This window comes from Neomonachus schauinslandi, chromosome 7 (assembly GCF_002201575.2).
Source record: "Neomonachus schauinslandi chromosome 7, ASM220157v2, whole genome shotgun sequence".
Classification (NCBI taxonomy): domain Eukaryota; kingdom Metazoa; phylum Chordata; class Mammalia; order Carnivora; family Phocidae; genus Neomonachus; species Neomonachus schauinslandi.
The window spans coordinates 139,446,442-139,469,106 of record NC_058409.1 but is presented as its reverse complement, the minus strand read 5'-3'; the positions used below and the strand labels follow the sequence as shown (position 1 = coordinate 139,469,106).

Genomic DNA, 22,665 nt, shown 5'->3' with positions numbered 1-22,665 from the left:
AGAAGCAGGCTTCCTGCCGGGCAGGGAGCCCGATGCGGGGCTCCATCCCAGGACCCCGGGATCATGACCTGAGCCCAAGGCAGACGCTGAACGACTGAGTCACCCAGGAGCCCCAAAACCAAATTTTTATTATTTTAAAAATACTGTAGTTTGTTTCCTCAGCCCTTTCTACCAAATAATGTTTACATTTTACTTTTTCAAATTGTGTCCTTGTTTCAAGTCTGTATTGAGTTGCTGGTGGTTATCAGATTTGCTGCTTACCAGTGGCTCAATTTTTCTTTTAACAGTAAAGTTGAGGAATATACAGAATATACTGTAGTTAAAAAGAAAGATCTCTTAGTCCTTCATACAGATCTGATAGGCAGGGAGACTTATGTATCTTTAAGTTCTTTTCAGGCTTAAAATATTTGATCCTTGTCTCCTGTGTGGTATTGGCCTCGTGCCCAGAGGCACTTTCCATTTAACTGTATCCATCCTTGAGGTTGAGATGTCTTGAAGTTGTCAGTGGACATTTTGTAGGAGTGGAACAGGATCTGTGTTTTATAATATGAATTAAGAGACTCATGTAAACAACTCAGCAGCTTTATATCTGCCTTGAAGTCAGGCGTGAATGTAGCTCTACTTACTAATGGTAATACTAAAGTGCAGTCTCTCTCTCTTTCTCTCTCTCTTATCTCAAGAAAGGAAAATAATGTACACTAATTAAAAAGCAATGGATGGGGTGCCTGGCCAGCTCAGTCGGAGGAGTGTGTGACTCTTGATCTTGGGGTCATGAGTTTGAGCCCCGTGTTGGGTGTAGAGATTACTTAAAAAAAAAAAAAATTTAAACTGAAAAGCAACGGATAATTGTAGCTTGTGCCACCAAAGAGCTTACAATTAGATGGAAGCCTGCCATGGGCTACGGGTTAGGGGTGGGGATGCTACACATACTGTGTATCCGCCGAGCTGGTGTTAATGTGCTCAGCAGAGCCCTCACAACTCCCCGTTATAGTCACGAGCACCAAGGAAGCTACAGTCCAGGAAGGATGAAGAACTCGCCCAAGAAGACATAGCTAGGCCCTGGGTATGCAGCGGGGGCTAGAAATGGAGGGTGGAAACGAGAGAGCTTTCAGGAGGGCTGGGAGTGAGGTGACACAATACATATAGATCCACTCAGAAGTACTCTGATAGTGTGACCCCAGTGACTAGCAGATCGGTGGTGTTGACAGAAGAGGTTCAGAAATGAGCTATAACAATAAGGTAGATGTGGCTTTAGCTGAGTCTCTGCTGCAAGGCTTGGCCTCTATGCCCCCCCCCCCCCCCCCACGCCCAATGCACCAACACTTCTGCTAATTCTGCAGGGTCTTTAAGAAAGACCATCAGTGATTTATTCAGGTTTGCAATCTGTTTTATTTACATGTACTACTAACTTTGCTAAACCCTATGCAGAAAGGGCCTTTGGTCAGACCCTTGGCTTCTGAAGGTCGCTGGTTTGGAGCGATAGATAACAAGGCCAGTTGTCCCTGGACAACTGGCCCTTACCAGCTGCCCTTTTTTTTTTTCCCTTCTTTTTCAGAGTTCTGTCAGCACAGCTGATCTCTCTCTAGTGCAGGTAACAAAGGGCAAGGGATCCTTTTCATAGCACTGAATCCCAAGTTAAGACCCCTTTTATTTTGCCATTAGTGGGGAGCCATGACTGGTCTGCTTCCAGGTTGTCCCCTCAACCACTGTCCTGGCTGTGCCTCCCCCGCTGGTTCTTCAGTCTGAGAGAGTTTTGATCCATATACATCATTACCGTAGTTACTAAATTCGAAGTATGAGAGGTGGCCTTCAGCAGTCTGTTAACAAATGTATTCGAATATTTAAATACCTTGTACCCAAAGTTTTAGTTTTTAGCGGAAGATGTCACTGACTTATTTTTTGCTAGTTCTCTTTTCCCCATCAGAAAGAGGCCAAGTGTACATTTGAGGGTAGTGTAAATATTTTTGTTAGTTTTTTGTGGTTTCTCAAGTAAGAGAGCCAGTGAACTCCTCAGTACTGACTCTGAACCTAGAAACATCGGGTCGCACTGCTTAACTTTTACTCCCTTTCTGTATGTGGTGGATGTCAACTTGCAAGAACTTTTAAGTAATTAAATTCGTGGAATGTTTAGCTTTCACAACAGCTTAGTAGTTTACAGAATAAATTATCCTCAAAGACCAGAATGGAGGCATTTAAGTGTTTTGTTTTCTTAGGTTTTATTTTTGTGTTTTCCATGTTCTAAAGAAGAGGCAGAAAAACATTAACTCTGTGGTTAAAGTTGAATTGCCAGAGTTGGGAAGCTTTGAGCCTTATAGAAATGTTAAGTTAAACTGGTTGTCAGTGGCTTGATAACCAGTATCTTATCCAAAACCCATTCAGTTTTGGATGCTCCGTTGCACATAAAATGAGATGAGACTTAATCATTACTGCACGTAATATTTATACAGAGACAAACTTATGCTCTTACAGTTAAGAGCTGCTGAAAATCACGCTGGGAAAGCTGATCAGGCATGGTAGATTAGTGTCCAGTTGCTTCCAGTTTTTTTCCTTCCTTTGCTTCTCGTTTGTTATAGTTTTGACAACAGAATGTATCAGCGGGTAGCCCTAGCCATCGAACAAGGCAGAACATTGTTTTTATGGCATATATGCCTGTATTTTATTGTAGGTGCTGGACTGGATTGAGAACCATGGAGAAGCATTTCTGAGCAAACATACGGGTGTGGGGAAATCTCTTCATCGGGCCAGAGCTTTGCAGAAACGTCATGAAGATTTCGAAGAAGTAGCACAGGTAAAACCATGGCTTTCACTATTTTCTCCCATAAATACTATGTGGTTGGTTTTGAATTCGTTTTAACCACATCTGAGATGACTGATCCTTGGCTAGATATGTTTAAAGGTGATTCAGAGGAGGTAATGCTCAGATTTAAGAGTGAGGCTGTCCTTGCCTGCTCAGATATCGTCTGTTGGCTGGGCCATAAAATAAGGTGTTCTTGACACAGAAAAATGCCCTGAATGTTTTTGCCATATTTATTGTACCAATGCCTATTGACTCATTTGTGAGATTTCAACTGATAAACAGTAATGGTTCTTGCATTTCTGTAATGATGGGCCAGCATTTCTTGTCCTTTTCCAGTTCTCTTAAATGTGTGTGCTTAGAAACAGGATGTAGGGTGTGTAGTGTGTTTAGGGCATGGGATTTGTGGAGTTGGAGCATGGGCTATAATACTCACTAGCTGCGTCGTTTGGAAAGTCTCTTCACATTTCTCAGATTGACATTCTTATCTGGAAAGTAGGCACAGTGAAGGCTTCTGGAAGAGAGGAAGTCAGGGGTGTGTGTGGCAGCAGCATGGAAAGTACCCAGGCCAGGACCTTCTACTTATTATTTGGTAAATGTGCTTTTTGTTTTGTGTTTTGAAAGAAAGTGGAGTGAAGAAGGGAGAAATTACAATACCATGGCCTTGTGTGTGTGTCCATTCCATGTTATATGGAAGTTATAAGGAGGTGTAGGGGGAAAGTTCCTTTAAACAGAAGTTGTCTAGTAGGATGCATCCAAACTGAAAGACATTATTGTAAAACCGAGGAACATCAGAGATAAAGTCTTAAAAACAAGGACAGAAATGACAAAACAACCCCTGTGAGAAGGGTTATTAGAAAGACAGCCGACTTCTTGGGGAGCTGGGTGGCACTGTTGGTTGAGCGCCCGACTCGTGCTTTCGGCTCAGGTCGTGATCCTCGGGGTCGTGAGATCGAGCCCCGCGCCGGGCTCTGCGCTCAGTGGGGAGTCTGCTTGGGAGTTTCCCTCTTCCTCTGCCCCTACCCTCCACTCATTCTTGCTCTCTCTCTAAAAAAAATAAATCTTAAAAAAAGAAAGAAGGAAGAAAGAAAGAAAGGAGGGAAGGAAGGAAGCAAGAAAGCAAGCCCACTTCTCACCAGGAACCACAGATTCTGGAAGTTGGTAGAATAGTCTAAAGGGAAATTAACTCTGAACCTGGAATTCGAGATCCAGCTGAACTATCGTTCAATGATGAGGATAAAATGTGGATCAAGACTGAGTGAGTTTATTACTCAGATACTTACCAGAAGAACTAAAGCATATAGTTTAATTTTTTAAAGATTTGTTTATTTCAGAGAGAAAGAAAGATTGCTCTTGCATCAGAGTGGTGGGGGAGGGGCAGAGGGAGAAGGAAAAGAATCTTAAGCAGGCTCCATGATCACGCCGACATGGGGCTTGATCTCACGATCCTGAGATCATGACCTGAGCTGAAACCAAGAGTAGGACGCTTAACTGACTGAGCCACCCACGTGCCGCAAGGCATATAGTGGAGTAAGAATAATGGAAGCACCCACTATAATGGGAACGCTGCAAAAACAGGGACTTTGTTTTGTTCTCTATCTCTAACGCCTAGAACAATGCCTGGCACATTTAAGTGATCAGCAGATATTTATCAAATGAATTAGTTAATAAAAAGGAAAGTATGAGAAGAAAGGACTGGGATCAAGAATGAGCATAGAAATTGGGAAATATATTTGTAAATCCAAAGATTGACCATTTAAACGGTAGATTTGGAGTAAAGACAGGATGGCGCTGAAGTACCAGAGCACTTTAACTTGGAAGAGGAAGTGGGTTCTGAGGCCGGCAGGAACTACTGCTCAGCTGACTGACACTTGTAAACTCCCAGGCACATTAGCATTTTGGAGTGACCACTTAGAGTCTAGGGATAGGAAGTGTCACGTCCTAGTAAGTGTAGCAGGAAAAGAAACAGAAAACTGGGTAAATAAAAATTCATGGAAATGGTCTGGTGGAAGCAAAAGAAACAAAGAAACCAAAAATCATGATAGAAATCACAGAATAAGATGCAGTAATTTGTTCATAAGTATCAGTAATTACAATAAATGCAGAATAGATTTTACTTGTAAAGAGATAAAAGATTCTCTGATTCTCTTAAAAAATCATGGTATTATTTTCAGAGGACACACCTAAAACATAAATACCCAGGAAGTTTAAAAGTATATAGCTTATTAGAGAAAGATCCAGCAGGCAAATATTAACCAAAATAAAACTGATTTACGAATATTAATATTAAGCAAATAGGTTGGAGGGTATAAAAACATGATTAGAAATAAAGAGCTTCTTCCCTTATAAAAAGGAAGAGTGTCAATAGATCCAACAATGTGGTCTCATCTGTAAGGCAGGATAGATAGAGGAGTAAACCGTGGCTGTGTGTCCGTAGGTTCTGCATGACAGAGGGTTAAGGTACACACTAGTTTGGGGAACTGAATTCGGGACAGACTTAATGGGATAACAGAACAGTCTGCGCTTAAGTCTTGTTCAGTGAAAATGCCTTCTCTACATGTCTTCACATACAAAGTAAAAATGACAATCCCTGTCTTTCTGCTTTCTCCATCTCGAGAAAGGAGCAGGAAAAGATAGTGTGTTCAGCAGCCTTGCCGCAAGCAGGATGCGTCTTTGGAGCATTTTTCTTGTCTGTTTTATGTGTGGTGTCCCTACTTCATGCCTGTTGGAAAATATTTTGTCTTCCTCTTGTAGAAGAAATGTGGAAAATGTGCTCTTATCTCCCCTTCATTTTTTCCATGCGATAAGCTACTGCTGTGGCCGATGTGGTTTGGGGCTGGATATGAAATTTGTGTCATATGAGCAAAGACTTCAGGCACTGAAGAAAGTGAGAGGCAGAACTGCAAACAACCAGGCTCTGGACATGGAGGCTGCTCCCTCAAGTAGCACGGTCACCCATGGCCGTAGGCTGGGCTGCTCTCGCCTCTTCCCACACCTTCCTGAGCTCCCTCTAATAGGGAGGATGATGGTCTACCGAACGTCCCTGTGTGTCCAGCACTCCATCGACCCTTCTCCCTCCAGTTCCTGTGGTTCCTTCCATTCCAAATTAAAATCTCTACTATGGCTAACGCCCTATCTTTCCATGGTAAACTCATCTCCTCTGGCCTAAGCCAACCATCAAAGCTGTCAACACAGGTTCCCAGGGGGCAGCAAGAATGAGAAGACTCTTTGTGGGAAACATTTCTGCCCTCAGGTTTCTAGGGCAAGCCAAGGGTCAAAGTAGCACCCTGAGCTGTGGTCTGCTCTTCACCCCGGGTTCAGAGAGAGGCAGATGCTTGTTTGCGCTCACCTCTACCTACTCAGCTGAGTCCCAGCCCTTTCTTATCTGTGCTCTTTGTCCCTGGGACTCGAAGGGGTGCCCATACTCCTCCCCGTACACTGTAGGTGCTTAAACCCCAAATCGGAGCTGTGCCTCAAGAGCAGCCTTGAATACAAACCCTTAGTTCACTTTGCAGACATCCGCACCCGCTGTCCCTCCCTCTGATTTTCAGATCCTGGCCATGTGCAGCAGGTTTGGTCCAGACAAACAGTGGCCTTGCCCTCGAGGCAAGATTACATGTTGTGTTTGTAGCTTCCTTCACTGTAGTTCTCTGGCTCTTCCCGAGGGACACAGGCTCGGCGCAGCACAGGCCGAGGCCCGCGGCAGTGACCTTCAGCACCCTTTCCCCTGCCTGCCCCATCCTCGACTGCTGTCCGGCAGAACAAATCACAGAAGTGCGTATGGCAGAGATCTAAGTCGGTATTTTAGATTTATGTCCTTTTTTGAACAGGATGGCCTTTGGAAGCCCCTTAAATTTGGGAGCAGATACGGTATTGTTAGTGCTTAATAAGGAGCTGTATTTCATTTTCTGAAACATATTCACAAAAGTAAAACAAATTCTGGGGTTTAGGGAGAAGAAAATTCTTTTTTGCCGTTGTTTACGGTTGGTGGTTTTTTAGGGTTGCATCTTGAAGGGTCCTTCGGAAAACCAATTCTAAATTGTCTTTAGCAATCTAGATTTAGCCATTTATTTAATACACTTATAGCCAGCTTCTCCAAAACAGTGAGTTGTGGCATATGGTGAAGTACCAGATACAAGAAGGAAGTGGTGAAAATCTTATGGTTGAATTCATTTAAAAGGCACTAAATATAGATTTATTATGTAGAACAGTTCTGGTGTTCTGGGAAGGAGGAACCTGAGAAGAAGTCAGGTTGAGTTGGTGGGAGCGAGCTGCACAGCCTGGCCTCACGTCTGCAGGGCGCGAGACTTCCTGCAGGAGCCGCCGGCGTGGGGCTTTGTTTCAGGCGCCGCTGGGGCCACATCAGGAAGCACTTGGATACGTTTTGCCTGCAGTTTTGCAGAGCCAAGAACCTCCTCTCTACTAATCTGATGATCCATCCCTTCTTTATTTTGTACGGTGATTGTGAGTAGCTACTTCCTATTGCATGAATTTGGGCTGATGAATGTAGAGGGTGTGGCCTGGGCAACTATGTCGCATTTTCACGCGGGAGCTTTACAGAAGAAATACGTGCTTTCCCCACGGAAGCTTTCTGCACATGACTGTTGGAGAGGGAGATGCTCAGGCAGGCATTTTTCTCTTTTACCTTTTAAGTAGGTATTCAAGTTAATGTTCCTTTTTAGATTTAAAAAGCTATGATTACAATAGCCGGTAAAGTAAAGCCCACAAAATTCTGGTTCAAGGAAGAAGCCGGCTTCCAGAGCACAGATTTCTTGAATACGATTAGTAAATCTCTGCCATAGCATCTCCCCACGGGCGTGTATCCTGCGAGCGCTTACACTGCCTTCTCTCCTGTCTGCCTGTCCCCTGAGATTCACATCACCTTCCAAAGATGGAACGTATTGTGACAGCCTTCTCCATGAAGCCGTTTCTGTCAACAACTTTTTATGTGTGCCATGTAATTATCTTGTCTCCCGGGATAAAGAAGTGTGGCATTTAGGAAAGCAGGAGACATTCCATTTGGGCAAGATTTGCAGAAGATAATCAGGCCTATTCTCCAGTTCCCTGGTCGCTACTGAGCTCATTGTCCTCTTTTATGCACAGCATGTCCTAAATTTTTGATTTGCTACAGTTAATAGATCCTTGCTTCTATACCACAGGCTACCATTTCACAATAAGTTCATTTTTTGATATAAGGTGTGGTATTTTGTCTTTTTAAATAAATTCGTAGTGGAGAATTTTGGCCCGATGTTTACTATCAAGGATTTCCTTCAGGTTGGCATGTGGCTTACAAGATAACAAATTTCCCTTATCATAGACACTTCTTAAATTTCCTAAGGCCTTCACTGCTTTTATGACCATGGGCAAGTTCCTCCATTTCTCCAAGCCTCAGTTTCCCTAGCTGTAAAATGATACCTAATTTCTTCCTTCGCCAGGTAGCTGTGACGAGACTAGCTGTGCTGATTCCCTGCCTAGAACCTTGCCCTGCCCCCCTGCCCCCAAAATTATTTCTCTGGTAAAATGCTAACACATACAGATAGCCGTCAGTAGTCACTATTTTGCTGTACCTAAATATGTGCCATACAGACTTTTTCACTTCTGCTCCTAGTGTTGTGAGTTTTACCACATGGTAGCGGATTTCAGCTCTGTATCACCTGTGTGTGTGCTGGGGAGAGGGGTGGCAGGCTTGTGTCCTGTGCTTTCCCTTCGTGGATGAAAAGATGATCCCTGGCAATTTATGGGCCTTTTAAATGATTCAGAACACTGGGTTTGTTTGTTTTTAAGATTTTATTTATTTGAGATAGCACAAGCGGGGGGCAGAGCGAAAGGGGGAAGCAGGGTTCCCACTAAGCCGGGAGCCCGATGTGGGGCTGGATCCCAGGACCCTGAGATCATGACCTGAGCCAAAGGCAGACGCTTAACCGACTGAGCCAACCAGGCATCCCAGGACACTGGGTTTTGTTTTTTTGTTTTTTGTTTTTAAAGATTTTATTTGTTTGACAGAGAGATAGAGAGCACAAGTAGGCAGAGTGGCAGGCAGAGGGAGAGGGAGAAGCAGGCTCTCTGCTGAGCAGGGAGCCAGACGTGGGGATTCGATCCCAACACCCCAGGATCATGACCTGAGCTGAAGGCAGCCGCTCAACCGACTGAGCCACCCAGGCGCCCCCAACACTGGGGTTTTTAATACAGATTATAGATGTACTGACCCATCATTCTTTTTTGTTACATTAGTATAAAATACCTTGAAAGCTTTCTATATGCAGACTTCGGTCTGTTGTTTTTTTTAAACAAAACAAAACGGAATAGAAGTAATCATTCCTTGAAATACTTATGTTCTCCTCCTCTCCTGTGTTTTCTAAGATCAAGAAAACCCTGGATTCTGTCTAAATGTAGCCTCTGGCCATCTTCTGTTGGTCCCAGACCAGTGCAGCTGAGGATCTGTAGAGAAAGGAAGGCCCGATCTGCCCTGCAGTGTTTCCTGAGTCCTAGCACTTTTGCAATTTGAATTTTCTTCTCCAGAAAAGAGGAAACCATTCCGCCCCCACCCGGGCCTGGCCCTTCTAGTATCTCCTTTAATCCTCCTCCCAGGGAATGTGGGCCCACCTCTCAGAGGAGGAACTGGGCCCACAGAGAGATGCCTTTGGGGACAGGATGGCAGGCCGAAGGCAGGAGAAGTCTGGTTTCTTCAGGCTCTAAAACAGCCTCCTGACAGCACCTCCCCTGAAGTAGAAATTTAAGTACTGAATTTCCCCTTGCAAGAGGAACCCTGGCCTGGCCATTTGTTGTTTGAACAATCCTAGCTCTCCTGACTGACTTGGACAAGTCACTTCCCCTTTGCGCTCTTGTGATAGGGCTTTGCGGGGCCCAGGCCCAGGGGCTCCAGAGTCACCATTTATGACCAGTATGCTCATTAGCACATGGAAATCTGTTATCTTCTGTGGCAGTGGGACCCAGGGTGGGCTCTGTTCGCAGGAAGGCCTTCGGTCTCAGAGACCCTGCATGCTGACCCTGGCTCCACCAGCCCCTCGTGGGGGCCCAGGGAAAGCCATGGAGTCTGTCGTGCGGGCTCATTTTCTCCAAGTGTAAAATGAGAGGTGGGACAAAGTAAATACCGGGTAGTGTCTCCGAAAATTAAAAAATGCACTTGTTTGTTGGGAACGAACTCACATATGTCTCAAATATCCTTCCCCGCTGGCAAAGAGGTAGAAAAGCTTTCAGAGACAAGTGTTCAGTGCTGGGAAGCAATATCACCGGCCGATCCCCTTATCAAACACGAGAGGTAAGCAACTTCATGGCGGTGATGACAATAAGAAAATAGGATTTAGCTCTTAAAAGAATGTGTGTGTGCTGCAGAAAGCATGATACTCTGTTAGCTTCTTTCGTGCCTCTGCCCAGAGATGCAGAGCATGCTTCCTGGATGAGGCTTCGCGGAGGGAAGCCTGGGTCTCCATAAAGCCATCGTCCCCAGAAAAGTCACCTGAAACTGAGCCTCTGATGGTCATAGACCCTTGGTCGGCAATGTATGCAGAACCTCGGTGGCAGGAGCCCTTGATGCTGATAGCTGAGCTTCACGAGGAGAGCTTTCTCTGTGCCCAGGGGCTGCACCGAAGGGCCCAGGAGCCAGCCCCTCAGGAGGGAAGGTCTAACTGAGATAATTGTGGAAAGTACCCAAGGATTATTCCAAAGATGAAAGTTTTTTCTGAAACATCCGCTATGTGTATGTGTGTGTATATTGCGTATACATGCACCCATGTAGCTGACCTTCGAACAACGTGGGGCTTAGGGACACTGACACTCCCCCACTGCAGTTGAAAGTCCATGTATAACTTTTTTTAAGGTTTTATTTCTAAGTGATTTCTACACCCAACATGGGGCCCAAACCTACAACCCTAAGATCAAGGGTCGCACGCTCTACCAATCGAGCCCGCCAGGCACCTCAAAAATCCGGGTATAATTTTTGACTCCCTCCACAACTTATCTAATAGCCTACTGTTGACTAGAAGCCTTACTGACCACATAAACAGCCAATTATCATATTTTATGTTATATGTATTATATACTGTATTCTTACAATAAAGTGAGATAGAAAAAAAAGTTAAAATCATAAAGTATATTTGCAATACTGTATTCATTTAAAAAAAAAATCCACGTATATATGGACTGTGCAGTTCAAATGTGTTGTTCAAGGGTCGACTGTATAAACACATATACTTTTAAACTTTATTTTTTAGACCAGTTTTAGACTTACAGAAAAATTGTGAGGATGATACAAAGAGTTCCTATACCCAGCCCCCAGCTTCCCCTATGCTTACTGTTAGTATGGTACATTTGTTAGAGTTAACTGACAGTACTGAAGCCCCTCCTTTGTTCAGATTTCCTGAGTTTGCCCCATTCCAGGACCCCGTCCAGGATGCCACATGGCATTTAGCTGCCGTGTTGTAGGCACACTCTCCACACTCAGACCCGGGCCGAGCCCTGCTCCCACCTCCCGACAACCTTGTCCTCCAAGCCCGGTGACTGCCCTGCAGGCCTGTTTCCTTAGCTGTGGAAGGGGCTGTCCTGAGGATTAGACCCAAGGCCCAGTGAGTGCTCGTGGTCGTGGCACAGGGAGAGGTGGGTGTGCAGCCTGTGGTGATGATAAAAGAATAGACTGACTTTTCGTTGGCTTTTATGGACACTTTTAAATTCTCTGTAGACACTGCACCCTGACTCACGGCGTGCCCCAGGATGGACTGCTTCTGCCCCCACGCTGATGCCTGGGGTGCCCATCATTCTGTTCATGCGCATCACAACAGTCCTTCCTAAGGCCATCTCATACCTGTCAAGCCGTATTTACACTTGTTTTAAATTTTGGGGTTTTTTTGACTTGCAGGAAAGTTGGAAGTACAGCACAAAGAACTTAACTCTCCCTTGAGCCATTGACTTGAGCATGTATTTCCTACCAGGAAGGGACATTCTGCTGCTGTGTGCCCCCCATGCCACTGTCAGAATCAGGAAATGAACGCTGCTGCAGGCTTACCTTGCAGCCCCTGGGCCCCGCGATGTCCTTTATGGCGAGAAGACCCAGTGCAGAAACGTTTGTGGCGTTGAGTTGTCACACCTCAGAGGTCCTTGAGTTTGTAGCACCTCCTTGGTTGTTCCTGAGCTTTGGTGACCTGACACTTTGGAAGATTTCAAGCCCGTTATTTTGGAGCATGCTCCTCACTCTGGGTCTGTCTGACGTTTGGTCATGAGTAGATTCCGGTTATACGTACGTCCTCGGCCCAGTGTATCAGGGCTGCCGCGTCCTTCTTGTGCCTTCCCACCAGTCGGCACCTGACTTTAACTCGTCCTGCTACGTCTGCGTGCAGTTTGATTTCTAGGTTAAAGTGGTGTCTGCCACATTTCTCCATTGTAAGATGAGTCACCTCCCCGCTTTGTAATTAGTAAGTATGTAGTGGGGAGCTACTTTGAAATTCTATAAATACCCTGTTCCTCAGCCAGTTTTATTTATTTATTTGTGTCTGTATGGACTTATGGTTTCCTGTTGTATTTCATGGATTGTACTCTGTTACTGTCATTGTTTACTCTCAGACTGTCCCTGATTTGGCCATTGGGAGCCTCCTCAAGCTGCCTTTTGTGTCCTGACCTACCCACATTGTTCTTGAGCATTTCCTTACTTTTGGATACAATAAGATGTCTCAGCCTCCTCTTGTAGTCTGTCCCCCCACCCCCTGAGTAAGCCATTTGTCCAGGAGCCCTGGTTCCTTGTAGAGGAGAACGGTGATTACAGGTGGAAATCTGGATGCTACATGCTTATTGCTTTTGGGTCACTGCTGCTCCTGGGCCTTCTTGGGACAGAGCGAGATAGGACATGTGAGTGTGTGTGTGTGTGTACAAACGTGCATGTTCACACATCTGTGAAAACCACGTATTCACACTCACACCTCCAATTCCAGCCCAGTGCCACAGGGTTAACTGAGCTTTTCTCCTTGTCCGTATTTGTAAGTCCCTTCTCTGAAGTGAGGACCCTGCCTCTCATTATCCTTAACCTGTTGGCTTAGTAGATGAATGTCCCTGGATGTGACCAGTCTCCCCAGTGGGAGGCTGCCCGTGCAGGAGCGCTGTCGTCCTTCCCCAGCCAGGCTCAGGCTCTCTGCGGGGACACCGCCTCACACTCTGGGCCACTGATGAGATACCCACCCTGCTCAGCTTTGGGACTCATATGTTGGAGAAGGATGAAGGACTCCACCTGTTTCTCAGAGGGACCGCAGCCTGCTCTGTGGGCCTTCCCGGAAGACCTTCCCTCTGTTCTCACGCTGCGCCCAAGCCCTCCCACCTGTCTCGGCTGCCCCCGGCCCCTGCCGGCCGACCCTCTCTCTCGAGCAGCTCCACGAACAGAGTCAGGTCTCTAGCACACCTCTGTATCTGTGGAACCCATTTGCAGCCTTTCATTTATCATGAATTAAAATGGAGTAATTTTCAAAGTGTTTTTGATACCTGTTTGCACATAACTTTCAGCTCTTTAAAACCCTGGCTACTTTATACAAGCCATTATGGTCATTTCCTTTTTCTCAAAAAATATGTCCCCTTAAGTAGAGAAAAGATAAGCACGGATTACTGATAAGTAGAAACACGTTAAGAAGATAGCAACTTGTATTTGCAACGTAATCATTCCACTTCATTTGGGGAATTACAAAATCGTATATCATACTGAAAAACAAGACTGAAACTCTGCATTCTGCCCCAAGACTGGAGGGGAAAGTGAAGTGGGCACTTGTGCTAGGTGCTGTCTTCTGGATGTGCAGCCCAAGAAGCTAAGGGCCCTCTGTGAGTCGTGGGGCAGCCAGAAGCTGCCTACAGACACCCCAGCACTGCTGTAGAGGGAGGGGCTTTGCCGGAAGGTTCAGGGTTTAACAGTCTAGAACAGTAATGGCAAAAGCTGCTGATGCAGGTATATTGAACTCCTAAAGTCATCTCTTCTCATCATTTTTTTTCTGTTGAATTTACAGAAATGATCAGGAATGTCCCGAACTGACTCAGTTGCAGTCTGTTAGGATGCCCAGCCGTTTTGTTTGTTTGTTTGTTTTTAATTCACCCTGTTTCTCTGGATTTTCTCTTGTGCAGAATACATATACCAACGCGGATAAGTTACTAGAGGCAGCAGAACAACTGGCTCAGACCGGGGAATGTGACCCAGAAGAGATTTATCAGGCTGCCCATCAGCTTGAAGACCGGATACAAGATTTTGTTCGGCGCGTGGAGCAGCGCAAGATCCTGCTGGACATGTCCGTGTCCTTTCATAGCCACGTCAAGGAGGTAAGGCATCAGGAGACACAACGGAGCCTGGGTCTGAAAGGCTCTGTGAACCCCACGGGAAGAGAGTGGGCAGAGTGGACTGGTCGTGATACGAGGAAGTGGAGCAGAGTGGCCAGCGATGAGGTGTAGCGCGTTTGCAGCAAGCGGGCCAGCGTGGACGGGGGTGCGCTGGGCTTCCTAGCGTCTAGCCCCACAAGCATAAGCCTGCCTCTGCCGGGGGACGTGGGAGCCTGTGTATCTGCAGGACTGGACCCGTGAGGGCTGGGCTGGCGGATGACCGGTGTGGAGTAGCTGGTGAGCCAGGGACGTGTCGGGCCGAGGGCTCTGCCCTTAACTTGGAGAGAGAACAGAGCACGTCCGTTTTAGCATCAGTAAACGACCTGCATGTTGTGGTCAGAGCTGGGTTTCCTTTCTGTGTGTTAGTCTGTCAATGTGGCCAACATCATGGTTGACTTCTGATTTTATCAGACTGTTCGACTACTCTCAGATTCTGATAAAAGCGAATTTTACTAATATTAAATTTAAATGTACAAAGCCACCATGGCCATGATAATATTAATGCTAATGTCATAGGTATTCTCTCGTTAATGCACTTACCTCATTGTAAGAGATAATGTTATTTGATGTATGAAAAATAGGTACTAATTATGCTTCTGTATGTGTTATTCTTAGTAGAAATCGCATAAAATTACAATTCAAGAAACTCCTGTAGCTTTTGAGAAAAAAAGGACTTACAAATTCAGTAAGGATATCAACTTTACTGCATCTTATTTCTAAGGAAAAAAAATTCTCCACAGCTCTTTATAAATTGGAATTGAGGAGCCCTTCCAGGTGATTTGGAATTGAACACATGAAAGCTTATAGACACAGGCTGGGAAGAAGGATCTAGAAAGAGTAAGGCTGCCGGAGGAACACGGGAGGGGCATCAGAGATCAGGAACCAATAGATGTATTCAAAAGGAAAGAATTTCACTGCCAAGTCTAGGATCTTGGGCAGTCAGTCTTCAACCAGGCCATTTGTGACTTGAAAGCTTGGCTCTCAGGAGAGCACACTTCCCTCTTACTCTGAAACTCTACGAGCCCGTGTGGCAAACTGGAGGCCCCAAGACCTTGTGCTTCAGCTGCACCCAGGCTGGTGGTGGCTCTGCTATCCTCTGCTGAGCAGCCCTTTCTGCAAAAGCCGGCACTTGATGAGCCTCGGACGGCCATCAGAATAGAAAACCAACGCCGCTAGTTTCTTTGCCTTCTTTTAATAATGCCATAACTAAAAAAGACTTTACAACGTTTACAGAGAAACTGGGTTTTTTTCTGAGGATCCATGGTCATTCTGAGGAGACGTACAAATACTCCATTTGTCCACAGCAATTTCTAGTTACAGATGTAGCAGGCTGTAAGTTCTTCCCTCAGCTCGACTCAAGCCGTAACCACCACGTAGCCTCCCTGCCTCTGGCAGCTCTTTTCCCAGCCTCCCGCAGCACTGCCACCAGAAGTAGAAATTTGACTATATCATAGCCTTGCTCTTGAACCCTCAGTGGCTCTGTGTATGTGGGGCACCGACCTGAAGCCTCTCAGCATCCTCGTGGCCTGGCTTCCACTTTTCCTCCAGCCCCTCGTACTCAGGACAGTGTCCCCAAGCCTATGGCACTCTCACACCCCTGAAACTTGGACTTGCTGCTTCCCTTCACTTCCTCAGGCAGAGTTAGCGCTTTCCCTCGCACTTCCTGGAACTTTCTTTACATGCATCTGTTGTAGCACTTGTCCTAGTTGCCGTACAGTTGTGTGTGTCTCCCTCTTTCTCCTCAGTATGGATATGTTAGCTTCTCTTTATCTTATGCATTTGACCCCCACGCTGAGAGGGAGAAGGTGGTATTTGTGACAGAGCAGATTGCGCTGTTGCTCATGAAGCTGCGGCAGCCAGCCAGCCAGCCAGCAGCGAGGAGCTCTGAGCAGCCGCCGTGGCCCCCATGGCCCTGGGTGGTCTGTGCTGCAGGAGGGGAGGAACCACAGCCACGTGTTGGTGATCTGATACTTGCCTCTGTGACATGCCTAGTGATACTCTTTAGCAGGATTTGTAAAGGCTTAGCTTGCCTTTAGGACAGAGCAGACCTTTTACATGACACGGTATTTATGGTTTACATCACCTTTTCAACTTGGTTACAGTTTTCAAAAAGCAGACACTAAAGGGAGCTTGAAGGAAGGCATTTTATAAAAGCTGTCCCCCAGAGACTCCGCTTGTGGTCATTGGTTTTTTACATCAGTAGCATTTTTAAGAAAACAAAGAATCTTAGAATGAAAACATTCCAGTTAGCCAGTGGTAGGGTCTGTCTTGTCACTAGCCTTGTTAATTTATTGAACAGTGAAAACATATTTTGTTTTCGTTGACTTAGGCTATGGGAACCTCCAGAATTGATGACGCTGGTAGACTGAGGAGACCTCAGATCTGGTTTAAAGGTGGAGTGGTTCATTGTTACAGTTCAAGAATTTTCAGCACATTCATCCTTCCGTTTTTATATGAGAAACTGCCACAGTGGCAGCGAAGCTAGCATGTTGACCCTGACTTGGTTCTTCTTCAGAGATGCGAGGCCAAGGAAGGCTGCCCCCGATGGCCAGTTGGGGTGGGGGGGCTGGCACACACAGGCATGGACTGCTGCCTCATTCTTCCCTGCCATGTGCTTGGACTTCATTTTTAGCCACTCGTGGAGTACATTCATTTTTGCTGACCAGCTCCAGAATTTTCCCCCATCTCCTTTCTCTGTGCTGCATCCATCGTGCCCCAAGACCCACAGGGGTATTTGGTAGGTTTTATGAGGGAAAGGAATGATTTCCTCAGTCATCATGTTTTGAAACTGATTATTGAATGAAAACTTAGATCCGCTTAGAACAAATTTAGTTGAAAACAAGATGAAAAGTGACAGAAGGGCCAAGGAGAGGAAGTCCTACTAATCAAATACCTGTTTGTATAAAGTAAATAGTTTAACGTACCAGAGGAATGGAAAATTGCTAAAAGATCTCTGCTATCTGAATTAATTTTTCTCAAGCAGATCATACAATTAAAATTACATAGAGGAAGAGAGAAGAAGCAGGTTGTCTTTTTCAGTTAGGCAAATACATGAAGCTTTTTGGAAGTTAACTTTCAAAGGCTCCCCAGTGGCGGCATGCAGGTTAACTTTCTCGCCCCCGGGTGCCCAGGCGTGCTGGTTTCTCACTTCCTCCAGAGCACAGCAGTGGCCCTCATCTTTTTGCGGTAAATTTCTGGCTCACTGATGAGCACATAATCAAAGGTGATCTCATTAACAACTAACTTTAAAGGTGCTGGATCAAGGTGATGTCGGTTCAGTGCTAGCTCGGGAATTCTTCTTATGAATCCCACCTGGAAGGGGATTGGTGGTTACACGCCGTGGCAGACCAAGCACTTAGGTTCTGAGCGAGACCTCTGGACTCCATGCTCTCTTGATCCCAGAGGACAGAATATAGAATTCCCATTCCTGGGAAGAGAGCAGAGAGGAAATATTTTCTACCTTGAGGTCGGACGCAGAAGGTGGTTAATAGAGGTGTTAGCCTCAATTTCACCTTCCAGATTTGGAAGCATTCTGGGACCCTTCCGAGTTTTTTTTCCCCCCTCTGAAAGCAATTCATGAGATGCTTTATCTCCTCTCAGAAGGCTGGAAGACTGATAGTCTCCTTTTTCCTTTTGACAGTGTTTTTAAGGTAGTATTTCAAAAGAATGTTGATTAGCCCCACATGAATTTGGATTTTATTTTAGGAGTTTTCTCCTCCTGCATTTTGTCTTCTACCTCTCGATCTCTCTGTGTTTTATTCACACCAGCTCTGACTGTACCTCTCCCGTTATTAGTCCTGTGTTACCTGCCCTCCTTTCCTTTCGAGGCTTTATCCCCATTGTTGAGTCACATATTCGCTGTTTCAAACTCCTTCCCAGGTGTCTCCCTGGCCACCCATCACATGCCAGGACAAAGATGAATGGCCAGTGGAGAAATATACTTCTGCTTTCATGTGTGTGGTGTGTTTTAGTCATTTGTTTGTTTTTCATGGTGGATGTGAAGTTCCTTGAAGACCAGAACTATGTCTCACTTATCTTTGTATCTCACTAGTTAGCCTGTCTTCCAGACTCAGCATAACCTCTGTCAGCGTGGGGAATAAATGATGTCTATTTCTAGCTCACCATTCTGAGATTTAATGATAGAGGGACATATTTCCATTTCCAAATATAGCATAAGCATCGTTATTTTCTTCCATTCGTACTTTGTTCTCAAAATTAGGTCCTGAGTTAATTGATAATTACCTTTGAAATTTGTGGGTTATTTGAGGCAACGAGGTGGTGGTTTATTTCTGGATTTGATTCAGTGACTTTGAGTTGGTTTTGTTTGCTAGATTCCTGAAAGCCTTGGTTTCCCAGGGAAGACTATTCCCATTTGAATCAGGCTGTGAGTCTTGCTGGGTTTAAGTAAAGAAGGCTTTTGGTTCTGTTTCTGCAAACTTACAACTGGGACAAGTTTTTGTTTGGGGTAATGCTTGGGAAAAGAGGAACCTTTCATTTTATTCAGAAGTCAAAAACAAAGGCCTCCCAACCACCTGGTGATTTTTTTGTCACAGCATACCCATCTGGCTTCATTTTTATGCCTACAGTTAAGCAAGCAGACTTCTTTCTTTATGCTTGGGCCAGTGCTTCCCCTCCCCGGGGAGCAGGGCCAGAGCCCTTGTGGACTTCACGCTGTGGCCACCGTGGTCGGGGAGGGTTTCCAGGGAAGCGGGTGCTGTGTAGCTCCTTGGGGGCATGGGGCTCCCGGGGCCACCTCTCCTCTGGCCCTCACCGAGTTTGCACCAGGAGTGTGTTGAAAACAGCCCCAGTGCTTTCCCAGTCAGCCCCCTGCTTAAAGGACCCAGATTTCCTTTCTCTGCTTTCACTGGTGGAGCTGGAGAGTGATTGGGCATCTGCTGGTTAACCTCATGCAGGAAAATTGTCTGATGGTGCGTGCTGTTCCTTGTGTCGACCAACTGCCCTCTAACTGGACTCTTGTCCTCGCTGACGGTCACTGTGCAGAGCCTGCTCCCTCCGCCTGACCTCCTGGAGAGGGCCTGACTGTTCCCCCCCGGCGTGCCTGTCCCAGGGGATGGGACACGTTAGCGAGTGTCCCCAGCCTATGGAGCTTCAGAGCTCTCCAGCTCTCCCACCTGTCCTGTGCTACGTTCTCTACAAACCTTCCATTTCGGCCTTCTCAGCTGTGCTTTTGCTGATGACTCCTGTGTCTGCATCGTCTAAAATGATTTACACATTCCTCCTTTCCCATTTCCACCCCAACATGTATATCTCCAGAGACGTATGTGATACCTGCAAACATATTCCCATCTTTCTTTTTTAGCTTTCAGTCTGAAATAATTATAAGTTCACAGGAAGTTGGCAAAAAAGAAATGGACAAGAAGTCCATGCCCCTTCTCCCAGCCTCCCCCTGTGTCACATCTTACATAACCACAGTGCACTGTGAAAGCTGGGAAGTGACTTTGCTATGCCCCACAGAGCTTATTGCAGTCACACGTGTGCACACACTCGTATGTGCAAGCACGCGTGTGGTTAGCTCTGTGCACTGTTATCATCTGTAGATTCATGTAACCACCACCACGTTCCACATACAGAATCCTACAGAATTGTTCCTGTCACCCTCCTGATACACCTCCCGTTCATACCCAACCCCGACTGCATCTCTAACCCCTGGCAACCACTTATCTGTTGTTCTCCATCTCTATAATTTGTTATTCAAAAATGTTACATAACGGGATCATACTCTATGTAACCTTTTTACTCCATAGTCATTCCCTTGAGATCCATCAATACTTCTTTCCTCTTCATTACTGAGTAGTGTTTCATTGTACGGATATGTCCTCGTGTGTTAGCCATTTACCCAGTAAAGGACAGTGGGGTTATTTTCAGGTTTGGGTTGTTATAAAGAGAGACAGTGGCCCATCACACACAGGTTTACACGTGGACTGAAGTTTTCATTTCTCTGGGGTAAGTGCCCAAGAGTGCAACTGCTGGGTCCTCTGGTAAGCTCATGTTCTTAAAGTGCCAAACTGTTTTCCAGAATGGCTGTATCATGTACATTCCCATCAACAATGGAGGAGTGGACTCTAGTTTTGTAACTTCTCAAAAGTCAGGGATTGCTGTGATACATTTGTCAACGGGAAAGGTTAAGCCCCAATGTATAATAGGATGTTTACTTCAGATGATCACATCTCAATAATTTATGTTTAATATTCAGTGCCCTAGCTGAACTCTCTCCTCCCACTCTTAAACATTTGATTCCTTTGATTTATTAATCTGATGTAGATACAAATGAGCAATTAAACAGCCCCAAGCCAGACAAAACAAGAGGAAGCTAAGGGCGAGACCCATCTACTGTGTTGTCAGCCCTCGCGTGACTGAACGTTACATTTGGCTTTGGGCATTCAGTTTAGCACTTTGTCTTCAAATAGTCTGTGGTGTCTGGTATTTAAAAAAAAAAAAAAAAAAGGCGGTCTTCCCATAGGTGGAAATATATGTATATATTTTTAAAAATCTACTAATTCAAGCTTGCTTTCTGTAAAAATATCATCTTTATTAAAATAATTAACAGAGTATATCAAAGTGGAACATGTCCCCTGAACTGGCTGAGTGATCTGGGGCAGACTGCTCTGGAGCACCTTGGCTTTCCCAACTGCAGAATGGGAACACTAAAGCTCAGGGGCGTGCGGCCCAGCAGAGCGAAGCTGTGGATGTAGTAACGAACCATAGCGCCCATCTTGTAGGAACAGCCAGGACATGTGCCTTTCTTACCTCCTCATGCCGTCTGTAGCTTATTGCACACAGACAGCGTGAGGCCAACTTAAACCTGAGATGCAAAGGTATAAATACCCAGCTGTGATCTGATCTTTTCCTCACTCATCTTTAACAAGCTGTGCAATCTACTTGTGATGCCCTTGCTCTGACCCCGGTGTTTAGGAGAAGGGGCATTCAGAGTTGAATGAAGCCTTTCTGGAATGTATGCTGTTTCTCCGGCCCCGCTCTGTCCCCAGCCCCACTCTATCAGGACCGATTTGGCTCTTACAAGGAATCTTTACTCATGGGTCCATCCATACTGGCGTGTGTTCCTTTGTACGCATCACTTAATGCTTTTGTTACCAGCCAAAGCTACAAAATAAGTGATGGTTTTTTTCACCAAATAAGTGCAAAACATTTTTGTTAGCCCGTGGGGAAAGAGGGATGTTATTATCTAAAAGGAAGTTCCTTCTATCCAAATAGTTTGATGTAAAACAAGTATTTTCTGTAGAGTAGTTTAAAACTGGCTTAAATTCATGAATTTTCTATTTCTTAATATTGGTCCAATATTTTCAGGTAGAGAAAATTTTTATATCAACAAAGTAATTAGACATTAGTGCAGAGAATTACAGTGAACGCTAACATACCTGACACGTAATGGTCACTTAGTAGATGATTATTAAATGAATGAATGAATGATGTACTGTATTGTCTTTATTTGTAACTCAGTATTACAATAGGGAATGAAAATCTATAACTGCACTGACTGACTCCAAATTTTACAATTTCTTGTTGAAGGGTCAGCCCTCAATGGAGAGTTGCAAATGTTGGCTTTAAGTCATTGTTTGTGGGTTGGCCTCAGTTAATATAATAGAAAGGGGAAGCACTTGAACAAATGTCAAGCCAGTGCAATGTTCTAGGTCTTAAAATGCCCAGCTGAAAATGGATGTATATGTAATCTTCTTTACTTGTTAGACTTTAATAGAGCATTTTTAATATTCTTAATTTTTTATTTTGATACTTGGCTTCATAAACCAAATGGGGTAGGTCTTTGGTTGATTGCGAGAAGTACATCATCCGTGTGCATTTCTGGCATGTATCGTTTGTTACTGATTATTGTTCTTACTGAATAAGTGGTAGTAGAAAGGTTGATTGCCAACAGCAAATGAGGGTTTTGTCAGGAAAGCTTAAAAGCTCTAGAAAAGAAAGGCTTTTTTGGTTTTGTTGTTGTTTCTTTTCCTCTCTTCGAAGCCCAAAATTCAGAACCCCAAGGTCAAGGAAGGGCTGGGCCTTCTGCCTGGTGCTACTGAAGTCTGTGCATGAGAGAAGAAAGTAGACTTCATGCACTTCAGACTTAGAAGTGGAAGATCAAAATGAGTGAAGGTTTCATAAGAAAAGACTTCTTCTAAGTGAGTTCAAGTCTCTCTTACAGCAAGACAAATTAGACCCCTGGGTAGTGAGAGAACTTGATGGTTGGGTCTGCTGATCTTTAAGGAAGAGTGAGGGGAGACACACCAGGGGGCTGGAGATGCCGAAGGCAGAGTTCACACAGCACTCAGGCGAGGTCAGTCCCAGACAGAGTTCTAGAAAAGGCGGTTTATAAACCGCCAGTAGAGGAAGAAGTGAACAAACAAGTTATAGCATGTTAATTTCATTCTTTACTGAGTTTCTGGTTTCATGAAGGGCATGCAGTGGAATTAGCATTTGACATGTAATTTGTAGACAAAATAGGAAAGTATGGGCAGTCTGTTAGAACAGTCACTAGA

At 45.1% G+C, this 22,665-nt stretch overlaps 1 protein-coding gene across 1 annotated transcript in view; it reads left to right on the top strand.

Moving 5' to 3' along the window:
- The window catches only part of TRIO (trio Rho guanine nucleotide exchange factor), a 224,096-nt gene that overhangs the window by 55,129 nt on the left and 146,302 nt on the right, over window positions 1-22,665 (top strand). Inside the window, exons 10-11 of the mRNA XM_044916685.1 lie at window positions 2,666-2,788; window positions 13,901-14,092. Of these exons, the coding sequence (XP_044772620.1) occupies window positions 2,666-2,788; window positions 13,901-14,092 (315 nt within the window). The remainder of the gene's footprint in view (window positions 1-2,665; window positions 2,789-13,900; window positions 14,093-22,665) is intronic.